This window comes from Gasterosteus aculeatus, chromosome 9, assembly GCF_964276395.1.
Source record: "Gasterosteus aculeatus chromosome 9, fGasAcu3.hap1.1, whole genome shotgun sequence".
Taxonomy (NCBI): domain Eukaryota; kingdom Metazoa; phylum Chordata; class Actinopteri; order Perciformes; family Gasterosteidae; genus Gasterosteus; species Gasterosteus aculeatus.
In genome coordinates this window covers 6603422-6616964 of record NC_135696.1, presented here as the reverse complement: position 1 = coordinate 6616964, position 13543 = coordinate 6603422, and the positions used below count along the sequence as shown (strand labels likewise).

The 13543-nt window shown below is 45.9% G+C and overlaps 2 protein-coding genes across 8 annotated transcripts; both read left to right on the top strand.

The window, feature by feature from the left end:
- The first annotated feature begins 172 nt into the window (after positions 1 to 172).
- On the top strand, positions 173 to 9465 carry cp110 (centriolar coiled-coil protein 110). Of its 6 annotated transcripts, none has more exons than XM_078080303.1 (11): positions 173 to 740; positions 991 to 1125; positions 1336 to 1369; positions 1451 to 3844; positions 4143 to 4264; positions 6510 to 6611; positions 7048 to 7164; positions 7337 to 7438; positions 7607 to 7723; positions 8223 to 8305; positions 8657 to 9465. In XM_078080303.1, exons 1-11 carry the CDS (start codon positions 612 to 614, stop codon positions 8805 to 8807), a joined length of 3486 nt encoding a protein of 1161 aa, XP_077936429.1. In that variant the 5' UTR covers positions 173 to 611; the 3' UTR covers positions 8808 to 9465. The 6 variants fall into 6 exon arrangements, with proteins under 6 accessions (XP_077936429.1, XP_040041703.2, XP_040041702.2 ...); XM_040185769.2 differs by having other exon boundaries at positions 4083 to 4264; XM_078080302.1 differs by having other exon boundaries at positions 275 to 399; positions 586 to 740; positions 1336 to 3844.
- sirt7 (sirtuin 7) lies at positions 9460 to 13543 on the top strand. 2 transcript variants are annotated; one of them, XM_040185876.2, is made up of 10 exons: positions 9460 to 9757; positions 9915 to 10052; positions 10437 to 10541; positions 10614 to 10684; positions 10772 to 10844; positions 10926 to 11024; positions 11633 to 11869; positions 12001 to 12081; positions 12172 to 12278; positions 12512 to 13543. In XM_040185876.2, exons 1-10 carry the CDS (start codon positions 9653 to 9655, stop codon positions 12717 to 12719), a joined length of 1224 nt encoding a protein of 407 aa, XP_040041810.2. In that variant the 5' UTR covers positions 9460 to 9652; the 3' UTR covers positions 12720 to 13543. The 2 variants fall into 2 exon arrangements, with proteins under 2 accessions (XP_040041810.2, XP_040041811.2); XM_040185877.2 differs by lacking the exon at positions 12172 to 12278 and having other exon boundaries at positions 9543 to 9757.

Sequence of the window (13543 nt, the reverse complement as noted above, 5' to 3'; positions counted from 1 at the left end):
ACGCGCGTGTTCGGCCGATAGGTGGCGGTATCAAGTTATCAGCAGCTCCATTCCACTACAACCGCTCTGGATCTCGTGAAAACACGGAGCGCCGTGAAAATATAATCCGTATCAATGCACACTTTAAAACAGTATTATTACATAGAAGACTGTTGCATATGTGCAGTTAATGTGGATGTTCGTGAATTTAAGGTGCGGGTCGTGGTTTAATTGGTCTATTCGTGGTTTAATTGGGTGAGTCCAGATCCGTGCTGGGAATCCGCTCCGGGTCTTCGGAGTTCATTAAGCGTTGCTGCGGGAGGAGAGGCGGGTAAAAGTGTAAACAGATCCATCCCGGTGCCGATTCGTTCAGTTTGGTGGCTCGCTTGACTATTTTTTTCGCCATTTTATCATAAGCAAGTGAGCAGAGCTGCTCTTCTTTTTCTTCTTTTATCGTTTTTACCTAGACTTAAATATTACGTTGTTGTCAAACGCAACGACGGTTAAAGCGTTAGCTCAAGCTAGCGAGCGTTACAGCTCAACAGCTAACGTTAGCAAACACTGATCATTCAAGGTGTCAACGGTATATTTAAGTTAATGTACTAGTTACCTACCGCGCCCGATGAAACTTGATGGAGGCCTACGAAGAGTTTGTGCAGAATCGCCTCTCCCATCTGAGGAGAAGTGAGGAGAAAGACAACAAACGTCCACCTGCTGCTTCTCTTATCCGCTTCTATGGACAATCAATCCTTCCTCCCCTCGTAAGACTTTAGTTTCATGACTTAACTATTAGCTTACGACATGCAGACACTTATTAACTGCACCATTGAAGCGTGAACGGCATCACTTTGTCTCTTTGTTTTGAATTTTAGATCAGAACTGATCCATTTATTGAATCGTCATAGTTTGTCCAGCTTGTTAGATTATATTGTCTATACAGCTGCCATTTCTATCCCTGTTATTCAACGTGCCTGACGTCTCATGTCTGCCTCCTGATGATGATGATGACAGCTCTCAGGAAAGCAGCGAGAGGAGATGCAGCGAGACAGAGATGCAGCGACACAGAGAGCTGCTGTCCACAAGAGGACGACGTGCAACGATGATTCAAGAATGGCCTTTGTTCAAACTATCTTACACAGTGTTCAGGTAATATCAATCCGGATCCTTTAGCTGTCCTCTTATTCGGGTATTTGTTTTTGGTGTTTCGCTTTAGTCGACTTACACCACGTGGTTCCATGTAAACGTGCACAAAGTCTTGTATAAAAAGTCATTGTCAGACATAAGATAAGGTCATACGATAAGTTGACTCATTAATTACTGTGACTAGATCTAACTGTTTCCTCTTGTGAATTACAGCTGAGGAAGACGCCAACACTAGAAGAGCTGCTTCGTGAGTCTGAGATGAGCACAAAATCCTCAGATTCCCTTAACGCCATCGATGGTGCAGACTCACAGTGCAGTTTATTCACAGGACCGAACGACGGTACTTTGCTTTCACCACCACCCGAAAGGAAAGGACAGGATGGTGTTTCTCTTCCTCCCTTGACATCAGTAACATACAGTACCTATTCTGCCACAGTGACACCTCAGCCAAGTTACCATGAAGGATGCCTTATCGCCCAGCATTATAGCCAGCAGGGATCACAGCCAATCCACCAGCCGGTGTCCTCTGGTTGTTCGACCCAGGAGAATGTGGAGAACATCCCCAGTGTTTCTGCAAGGTTTGATGCAGAGAGAGAGAGCCATGGCTTTGGCTCGTCGGAGAAAGCCTATAATAATAATAATAATAATATGGGTGGCTTTTTCCTTCGCAACACCTCAAACACAATCACCAAAATGCCAGATATTATTAGCTACCCGCCCATAGATGGAGAGGAATTGGAAAGGAGTGGATTGGAGTCATCCTTTTGTAATAACTTAATAGTTGTAAAAGACATTTGTTGCACCTCGTTCCAAGAGGATTCGGTGATGCGTGACCCTCCGCCCGAAGAGAATTCTGAAAGTGTTCATTTGGGCAGCCGAGAGGGTGCAGATAACCTTTCCTTTAGCGTAGGACTCGATGTTGACAAAGATAACAATTTGAACAGAGTTGATGTCCCAGTCTCCTCATCAGAAAGCAGTCGCCCTACAGACAACCTAGAGCGGCCACAGACACTAAGCGCCGACCGCAGTCCAACAACCGGGTTGCATTTGGAGCACGACTCCACCGAATCCGAGCCCGCGGAATACAACCGTCTGAGGCTCCAGGCCTTGCTAAAGAAATCTCAGGAGTATCGGGGGCGCCAGCGGATGCTCAGGAACCAAGCCAAGAACACCAGAATTCAGGAGAGGGCCCAAGAACGGACGAGGGCGGAGGAGAGCCTCTCTGATAAGGAGAATGACGAGTTCCCTGGCAAAACCACCGTGACCACAGAGGGGAAGAACACTAGAGAGAGGAGGGGCGCCTTTATCCCGTCTGCGGAAACGTCGCCAAAGAAGTCTCGGAAAAATGAGAGTATAATTGATAGTGAGTTTTTTGGGGGAAGGGCGAACTTTGAATCTGAAAGCACACATTTAACAGGAGATGAACAAACTAAGGAGATCGTTACTATTGAGGAGGAAACCATCATCAAAAATAATCAGCTGAATATTTCCCAAGAGGTGATAACAGAGCCTAAACAAATCAGCCCCGTCCTCCTCCAGGAGCGTGCATCGACAGAGACCTCGCCTATTCAGGAAGCGCTTCACTTGGCCACCTGTCCCGCCGAGTTGTTTCATGATGTAGGGCGGTATCACAACATCCCAGTCCCTAATTTATGTAAGAGTCCTGTGCGCTGCAAGAGCAAAGGTAGTATCCAAGATGGAGAAATCCTCCATGGGGCCGAGGCCTCGAAGAAAGTTTTTGTAAATGAGACGGGTTCGAATGAAGACTCGAAGGTTAAAGCGGTTCCGCCCGCTGCGAATCTCATGGTTGAACAGGATGTAACGAGCCTGTCAGCCAAGAAATCCCAGCACATGGATGAGCTGGAGTCCAACCTGTCCAGTCTGAAAGTACTGATCTCGGATCTGGAGTCCACGCTGACAGAAAACGATCAAACTGAGAGCGACGCTCCAAGTGAGAGAAGTTTTCAAAGCATCAAGCACTCTCGTCGAAGTGATTGTGACTATTGTGCAGAAGAACTGTGGGTTCGTGGCGATAACGCTGATCCAGAACAAGACAAAAGTTCCGAAGGGTGGCCGAGAAGACCGTCGTCAGACAAATTCAAGAAAATACAGGAAGATATTGGACCTGAAGTGAACCACTGTGACACAGACGATGTTCCGCTCATCGTCCAGATAAGAGAAACCAAGGCAGTTAACCGCAGCGAGCTGAGGATAGTCAAAGCCGTAGCTACAGAGAGAGGGAAGGAGAAAGGTCCGTGGAAAGAAGAACTTCCACAGAGTTGTGGACAACATGGGGCCAGCAGAAGGCCTCCGGCTAAATGCATCCTCTCTGTGACGCAGCGGATGAGAGTTCCCGATGTATTCAGAAAGGCTCCATCCGCGGCCGCGGCTCGGCGTCGCGCTTCGGTGCTTTCGGTCTCCAGTAACCGTCCAGCAGAACGCAGGAGCGAGACAGCCGGAGAGAGTCCCGACTCTACCCCATCGCCGTCCCTCAACCAGTCGTATGACGTGGAAGCACCGTCCGGCCTGTGGCTCCTTGACAGGTCGGGATGCGACAAGGGTTTGGAAGGTCCACTCGCTCAGGGGAAACACCTGACACCCGACAGTGGGAGCGAGGGTCAGGGCGGGACATCCAAGGTCAAACGGAGGCTGCTCATGCACATGACGGAGGAGACGCGGGACAGGAGGGCGGAAGCCGGCAGAGGAGCAGGCACTCCGACAGGTAAGGCCACGGCAATATTAGGAAGAAAGAATGCGTCTGCTATACAGGGTTGTTATTAAGGCGCGGAGAGATTGAGAAAAAGAAAATTGAATTGGGACGAATCGCTGAAAGTGCATTCGTGTGTTCTTTGTTGTAGGCCTTATTTGGGTTGTATTGGAAAAAAAATAGAAAAGATAAACTAGATATATAAATAAATTTGCTCACAACCCAGCACAAACACTCTGCTGTATTTGTCCAGATATTCTTCATTTCTTTACATATTATGGGACCACGTTTGACCCGTATGACCTGCCTGCAGTGCCGTGGTACGAAGGCCGTGGCCGTCAAGAAGACAAGCAGGAAGACCTGAAGAGGGCCCACGCTGCTCAGGTCAGAGCCCTGCAGGATGAGCACCAGAGACAACGAGAGGAACTCGTGCAGGTGAGACGAGTACATCACAATATGTTACATAAGCAGCCAAGAAAGCTTCAATAATAGTATAGTCAAAGTCGGTATCTTCCCAATTATTGTTTTTGCTAATGGGAGAGCTCAAACATTTTTTATGAATATTAAATATGAATATATTAATTAATTAATTCAATATTTTAAATTTTGTAACTACTATCAGGTTTTGCTTGATGAGCCCCATGTAGCTGATATAAGTCTGAGTTCTTTCTCCAGTTGTGTCCACAATCCCACACACACCATCTTGCTGCCATAAATACCTACATAAATACTAGCACACACAAATCTGCAGGGCTCAAAGTTTCATGGATTAAATAAAGTCACGTTTCATTAAAGTTGGTTACATTAGTAGCATATGTATTTATTTATGTGCTTACAGCCTGCAGGCTTGAAGTGGGACTTGTTTATGCAGGAGGATAATGATTCCTTCAATTCTAAGCACTATTTTTATACACTTGGAAGTACTGAGAAAACGTTCAGTCATTTTTCTAATCTTCTAGTCTTTGGCCTGTATGACCATGTGAAATCAGAACGCATTCTATTTGTCATCAAAAAGTCTAGTTTAATTTGATGAACGCTGCAGATACACTGAAAATAGTTCCCAACAAATAGTCCATCTACCTCCGCTTGTGTAACACTCACTAAAGATACATAGCCGCTCTGTTTTAGCCGGTTATTTGATAGCAAAGTTCACAGCGTAATAATAAGATGTTCTCGATCCCGAGGCTACAGGGGAGCATCGTGGGATTCATTCACAGTCGTAAAAATATATCTAATACTACCAGCTGTAAGTTGTTTTTTTCTTGAAAAGTAAAGCGTCAAAATGGAAAATTTAGAAACCGCAAGAGAGGTCCGCAAGGACTACCAGACACGTTTTTTTCCAACATGTTTCAAACTCCGTCATATTGATGCTTCCTCCATCCCATTGGTCCGCTTCTTGCATTATGTTGCATCACCTGTTGCTGTACAGATCCAGTGTCGTTCTTGTAAAGGCAACCATGAATCACCACCAAAGTCACCTGTAGAAAGGCCAAAAAAGTGTTTCCATAAAAAGCAGAGAATAAGCTAACCGATTCACTAAGCTGTGAGATAACATTGACCCTAAATGCTCCTCAGAAACCAGACGCGGACCCTTGAAAGGCTCTGGCTCGGCTCCATAGGTGGACACACACACACACACACACACACACACACACAGAGGGTGCTGCCCTACCTGTTACAGCGTGCTTGTGGAGCCTGCAGGTCGTGGGCAGACTACAGAAATCTGCTCATTACAAGAGACCTTCAGACTCTCCCCAGTAAAAAAAAAAACACACACAGGGATTCTTCCATAAATGTTTCATTACATCCCTAAGAGAGGAGCTGGCACGGTCGCCCGTGTGTGTGTGTAGGTATTTGTGTGTGTGTGTGTGTGTGTGTGTGTGTGTGTGTGTGTGTGTGTGTGTGTGTGTGTGTGTGTGTGTGTGTGTGTGCAAGACTTCAAGGACGCCTGCTGTTCTCTGGCAGCCAGTTCTTGTTTCTGCAGCTTGTGTCTGTAGTCGTTCTTGGCCAGTGTCCTTGGCCTATTAATCACAGTCTCTGTTTAATTTATGTGTCCGTAACAACAATATAATTAACATAACTCTTTAATAACAAAAAGACTTCTTTCTCGACTCCCCTCTGTCCTTCCATCATTGGCGGTGCGCTGAGAGAGCGAGCTGGACCCCTCTGGTGGAGGGTGGAGGGGGCCGAGGGAATTGACACAGAAACAGAAAGGATCATTTGTTTAATTCATGAGCGTCTGTGGTTAAGTGCCAGATCGTCCCGTTGAGTGCCACGGCTAATGGTCCCTCCCCCTCCTCTTCCATCCCCCCAGGTCTCCTCACATCCCCCGCTTTGTTTTTTCTCCTACCTCCTCTAACGTTGTTTTTTCTCTCTGGCTTTATTCATTTTCTCCATCTCTCCTGTCTCATCATCCTCCCTCTCTCCTCCTCCTCCTCCTCCTCCTCCTCTTCATCTCATCCCTCTTGCCTCTGTGCCCCATCTTTCTCCTTCTGTCTCTGTTTCACTACCCCCAATTAATTTCTTCCTCATGCGCTGTCCTTTCCAATTCAATGTTTTCCCACCTTCTCCGTCATGCACGTACGCGTGCCTACACACACACACACACCCCCCCCCTGTTGCTTCCCTCCATTCTCATGTATCTTTCTCCCCTCTCTCTCTTTCTCTCTCTGTCTCCCAGACATTGGCGGTGCGTTACCGCCTCCTCCAGAGCGTGTCCTCTCCTTGCTCCGTGCCAAGCTCACACCTTGGAGACACGTTGACCCCTTCTACCGTCTCTCAGGTATCACTATCACATTTGTTGACTCATGTTGTGTTTTTGTTTCGATCATCAGCGGTCAGCTGCCACACTCGGTGGAAACAAACAACGTCGTCTCCCTTGATCGCTCAATCCCCATCAGTGACTCCTCCCATATGCACTCGGGAACGGCAGCTCCGCTTCGGTTATAGCGAAGTTGTTCAACAAAGTCGCCGCCCTAATGCAACATCTTTAGAATCAACAAGTGAAGCTTTATTATTCTGCGTATTATTTCCAATTACAATGATCCCATTACGTTGATGGGCTGAGCAGATGCCAAACAAACGACCTTGAGAGTCTGCGTGAGAAAATTAATTGGTTGTCATTGATGAAATTAGAATTCTCCTCCCAGTTCCCCCTCTGGTCCTCATTATTCACCCCTCTCATCGCTCCTTTCTCTGCTCTTCCTCCTCTTCCTCAGTCGTCCGGCCCATTCTCAGAGCACCACCACCCCCTGCTGTTAGCAGCTGTCAAAGGCTTCCTGGCTCGCAGGCTTCTGAAGACTGAGAGAGTGGCGCAGCTGGTGCGCACCATCAGGGTGAGCAGAAACAGCGGTGTCATGTCTCTCTCATAGACCAAACCAGATTGTATACAAATCACAACTGTGTGTGTGTGTGTGTGTGTGTGTGTGTGTGTGTGTGTGTGTGTGTGTGTGTGTGTGTGTGTGTGTGTGTGTGTGTGTGTGTGTGTGTGTGTGTGTGGCTATGTAGGACACACATCAGTTGCTGCTGGCCCTCCAGCAGCGGAGCCCCGGCGGAGCAGAGTATTCGAGCAGACAGGATCTTTTATTGCAGGAGAGAGTCACTCTGCAGGTATTGACGCAAGCACACTTTGCCAACATCTGTTAACCTTTCTACACTTTCTCTGCCTCGCTGCCAAACGAGCAATTACTCTTTCCATTTGCACTTCCCTCAACAGATACTATAATTACGCTCATTCACTCAAGCCATTGTCTGCTCTGTAATTGTTCCCCCGTCCAGCTGCGCGCCGCACGTTACGAGGTCCACGACATCTTCTTCAGCCTGTCAGCCGGAGCGAGGATGCAGCTGATCCGCTGGGACAGAGAGCTGGTCAAGGAGAGAGAGCAGAGACGACGGGTAACCTTTACACATGAAGAACAAATCCTGGAGAGCGCAGGAGTGCTGGTGTCTCACTGAGCTGCAATTTCAAATAATGAAGCAATTACAAATAATACCCCCAACAGATGACACCAGAGGAATTATGTGTGTTACATTATGACACGGGATTACATTACATTATTACAGCCAGATGTGTGATTGTACTCCGCTGGGCCAAACGACACTACTTAGACACATCAGAAGTTTTAATAGGTCTAATTATCCAAATTCAGAATACCATCATGATTTAGTATTGTCCACACTTTTATGATGAGTATGTTAGTATTGTTGCTTTATTTTTCCCAGTGCACTACCGATGGTGTTGAGCTCATTTGTTTAAGTAGACCGAGAGGATGGAAATATTGATTATTTCTGTTTTAATCTATGCTTCCTATCTATTGATACAGATTGGTAGTATCATAATAAACCTTGTGCATTATGCACAGACTAATTGTGTGTGTGCGTGTGTGTGTTTTAGAGTGTGCACACAGGCCATCCCAGAGGGAAAGGTTCTCTGTCAACTGCACCGCAAAAATCCCTGGAGAGAAAGAGAGGAATGATGTGAGTTCTCACGGGATCAGTCCTGTTTTATTACCTTTACTCTGATAAAGACAAAACATGCTTTTATTTTGAATTCTTAGTTCTTGGACCTGATTACCGGTTACCATAAGCTTGTGCCCCAGTACACTATGAACTCATCCGATGAAAACATTCTAGATCTGCACCAGATGTCAAAGTAGATTTTGCATTTATTGTTTTTATATGATCAGACATGTTTCAGAGTTGTTCCAGTAATGTTGCAAGCAGCTTAAAAAAACACTTTATCTCAAATGTTTAAATAGAAATTTTCCACTCCTAGTTTTTTTTAATAAGTAGTCTTTTCGCCAATGGCTAAAATTATCTTCCCTGCAGGATGCAGAAAAAAGCAGCAGAAAGGCACGGAGGAGTTGTGACAAAGGATGGATATAATACTGGATTCTCTGCCCAAACGCCGCCTGCAACCAAACGAGAGTTCAGAACAAATCCTCAGAGGCTCCCCAAGAGTTCTTACTCGAGACCGTGATTAAACTTTCCTATTTGGCTCCAGTGAGGACTCTTAATACTCTGGCAAATACCTAATTATTGTATAATTTATCATTTGACTTTCCCGTTGCTTAAGACCACATACGGTATCTTTGTATTTATTATCTGTTGTGCATTTCTTTTACACTCTACCACCAGAGTATACTATAGTGATGGGAGTTCCACCCACATTCACTTTGAGTGGCTGGCAAGTTGAAAAGTTAGCATGAAGTAAGCCATGGCTACAAGCCAGCGTGCCACAATACCAAGACTCAGAAACCAAAACATCTGCTGGAACAAAGCCACGGTGAAAGATACTATTTACACCTCAAAATGTTTCCTGCTCATCGGGTTACTTTTTCAGCTGTTTTTCCATTTGTCTGATGTTGAATCTCTACTTTGAGGGTGGACTTGAACATTAAATTATTCTGATGTCTCAAATTGATGTGCCTAATTCACTGCCACCAAAAACCGTCCATCTCCAGATGTATTGGCTCATGTTAACTACATATAAAGGAAATTAACAGATTGTTTTGAGGGATACGGCACTTTTACAGAAATGTCAATGTGCAGCTTATATATATATATATATATTTAGAGACCTGTTTTTTATGTTATTTATTTGCATGTCGTTGGTAATAAACGTTATCTTAATCTTTTGAGGTTGAGCTTCATTTAAAACCGTTACAGACTCCGAACGCCAGGGGGCGCTGCTGCCCGCGTGTCCTCATCCGCACAGGCCCCGCCCCCATCCCAGCCACGCCCCCTCCCCGCCCCGTCGCTGCTCTCTCGCGTAACGTGCGGTGTTTTGAACAGTTCGCTGCCCCTCAGCTGACTTAGAACGGGATGGAAGAGGAGGCAGAGCCCGGCGTGTCTTCACGGACGGAGAGGAAAGCGATTGAAAAAGCCAAAATACTTCAACGCGAAAGCGACCGGAAGCTCGTTCGAATGGTGAGACGAGGCCACAAACCAAATAACTTTTGTTTTCTCCAAGCTAGCAGGCTGCGAGGAGCTAGCGGCTCCGGGGAGCAGCAGCAGAGCGCGCAGGTGACTCTGGTTCCCCGGCAGGTGAGTCTGATCGGGTTCTTGTCGGTCCTGTTCACCGAAGGTCGGGCGGGTCCTGAAGAAGCCGGAGGCCGAGCGGTCGGAGGAGGAGGCCGCCGTGTTGCTGCTGCACGGAGAAACCGCGGAGGAGCTCTGCAAGAGACAAGTCCGCAGAAATGTGCTGAAGAGGAAGCAGGAGGAGGTGAGACTTACTCAAATACTCCGTGTTTAGCCAACTGGCCCGGTGGGATTTCACCTGCAATCGTTCAGAACCGCGCGGTGGAAGAACCAAGAAGCCGCCTCTTGGTTAAATGACAAAAGCCAAAGGTTTATTTGGGATCAATCTCCAAATCTTAGTAAACTCTGGAAGTCAAACTTATGCCGCTGCCCCTCACAAAACATGGCCACAAGGTTAAATGATGATGCAGCACCCATCTTTTTAAGGCCCCTTACGGCGCAGAAGGGTGCAGCACTACTCATTTCATTTTTTTTGTGAGCGAGGACAATAACTGAGACAATGACAGAGATACAAGAGATGTGTTTTGTTTTAACCTGAAACATCTGCTTCCGCTTGTATTATCCAAAGGTGTATGATGATGCGGATGAGCTGAAGAGCAAAGTCAAGCAGTTGGCAGCGGCGGTCGAACAAGCAAAGCACCTGGTGGTTTACACCGGAGCTGGTATTAGTACGGTACGCCCATCTCCGCATCTTCGGTTCCCTTTTTAAAACTTTCACACGACCTGACGATGTCTTTCTGTTCAGGCAGCATCCATTCCGGACTACAGGGGCCCCAATGGTGTGTGGACGCAGCTACAGAAGGGCCGGACCATCAGGTGGGAGGTGCAGCCACTGGCGTTGGTTTGGTCCCCGCACCCCGAACCCCACCTACTATTGTTTCATCTGTTTCTCTTTACGAACAGTTCGTCTGATCTGAGTAAAGCTGAGCCGACCCTCACGCACATGTGCATTAGAATGCTTCATAAGGAAAACCTGGTATGTGAGCCCTGGAAAAATGACTTGGTAGAAGTTCCATTGGCGTCCACGCATGCTGTCATACTGTTTGTGTGTCTACAGGTAAGGCATGTTGTTTCTCAAAACTGTGATGGACTTCACCTGCGTAGCGGTCTACCCAGACACGCCCTGTCTGAGCTGCACGGAAACATGTTTATCGAGGTGAGACACGTAGATACAGACCTTTTCACTCGCAGACTCTCTCACACACGCACACACACAGCTGTTGTCCATGGCTTGTTTCGCACTCTGTGATGAAAGGGGGGTCCGGATATTTGCAATGCTGTCTCCAAAAGTATTATTTCATTATGATTCAAAATTTAAAAAGAACTTTGCTTGGATCTGTACCGGCAATGTCAAGCTTAATCCATTTGTGGCTTGTTTGCTTTGGGCACACCAGCTGTTTTAACAATGCTCAGAAAAAAGGGTGTGAGTGTGTGCGTCAGGAAGACAGGCTGAGCTGCTTTGGCTGCATTTTTTATGCTTTGAAACTTCAGTATGATGGAACTGTGCACTGTTTGGAGGGGAGACCATCAAAGGTTGTTGCAAATGTTGCATGGCGGGCTGTAGAATGTGAACACTGAAAGTAAATACTTAAATATCAGAGTAGGAGACTTTAGCAGGATATCCTTATTTGTTTAAACACAATGCTTTCACATTGGAATTGTGCATGAAACGACATTCTTCAGATTTTGGATTTCACACCGTCCTGGCAAAACTGTCCAAATAAAGTAAGTTACCCTGACGTGATGTTCCCCGCCCGTCTCTAGGTGTGTACATCCTGTTCGCCGGTGAGGGAGTATGTGCGTTTATTTGACGTGACGGAGCGGACGTCGCTGCACCGCCACGGGACAGGACGCAGGTGCAGCCACTGCGGTGGTGAGCTCAGCGACACCATAGTGCACTTTGGGGAACGTGGGACCCTCGAGCAGCCGCTTAACTGGAAGGGCGCTTCTGAGGCCGCAGAGAAGGCAGATGTTATCCTCTGCTTAGGCTCCAGCCTTAAAGTAGGTCTAAAAAAAGAAAATGTCTTGTCTACATTTGCATTTGATTATCTGAAAAAATTGAGGTGAAATTATGATTTATATTTGATGGCTTATCAGCTTGCTGCATCTTCACTCTCTTGATGCTTGTCCAGGTGTTAAAGAAATACCCCTGTCTTTGGTGCATGAACAAACCAGGAAGCAAAAGGCCCAAACTCTACATTGTCAACCTCCAGGTACACTTATATTTGATATTTTAGCTGAATAAGATGCTAATTGAGTTCTGTCCGTTCAGGTTCTAGTTATGTGGCTGTGCTTTTGTCTAGTGGACACCAAAAGATGACCTGGCTGTGCTAAAAATTCATGGCAAGTGTGATGATGTCATGAGCCTCCTTATGGAGGCGCTGAACATTCAAATTCCTGTGTTTGACCGGTAAGGATAACTTTTCAATGGTGTAGTTACCCCCAATACAAACAAAATGTTTGTATTATTATCATTATAAATGTAGTATGTTCTTGATTAATTCTAAATGTATATCCAAATTGGCTGTTCATTCAGTGCATCTTTCATGCTTTACTCAACACTTTGATTTAGGAATATTCCCACTGAACAATAGTCCAACGTTTTGACTTCAAGCTCAGTTTCCTTCATTCTCGTCTCATCAGGGCGAAGGACCCCGTCTTCAGTCTAGCCACAGCTCTGCGTCAAGAAGAGGTCAACAGCCACACTCGCGAGGTCATAGCTCCCCTTGATGGGCAGGAGGTCTGTTTTCCTGGTTCTGGAGAGCCGGCAGAAGAAGCCACAGCTGTGCTGGGTGGCTGGTTTGGGCGAGGCCAAGGCAAAGGACGGAAGAAGAAGAAGAAAGCTGCATAATAGATTTATTCAATGTGGTCAAGAATGTGTTTGAAACCATGAAGTGTTTGATGACAGCCTAAAGCCAAAGGGGGCTTTGGTTGTGTTTTGTTAGAAGCGCTCCGCATGGTCCCGGCACAGAGACGGTTTATTCTCGCACCAAAAAGTGAGGTCTCCTGCAAAGAAAAAGCCTAAAGTTTCAAACCAACTCCTGCGAAATGTATTTTTTTCTTTCTGCTGACCCTCTTTATGGTCAGTTTGTTTACACTCGTAGTCCATCATGTTTGAGCAGAAGCTGGATGTAAATGGACATTCAAGCACAGGTGTCTGTTGTGAAAGTCACGACATAAATGCTCATGCAAGGTAAATCTTTCATTAGAACACAAGTTACAGAGCAGAGATCTTTTCTACGTGTAGTAAATATGTTTGTAGTCTTATTTCAGACGTTTACAACTCACAATGTCAAATGTACTTTAAAAAAAAGAGTACATTTTAAAGGTTTTTGTGTTTACATAAATTATTTCCTGAACTCAGTCAACGTTCATATCCGCTGTCGAGCATTCTCAGGTTTGCAGACGAAGTAGCACAGCTGTTGTACCTCGGCTTACTGAAGTTGTTGAATTTGTTTACATTTTGCAAAACCATGCAGAGATTCTACTTGTCATATTTTTATCTACAAGAATTTAAATCTAAATTTATTTTAATTTTACTAAAATTATCATTAGTAGTTTTGTGTCAGGTTAGTTTCATGTGTGTGTTGGTATGAATACGTCTCAGGGAGATCTGGTGCTATTAACTTCATCCTAAACGTGTCATTTCTGTTATTAAAGGCCAGTCTAGCAACT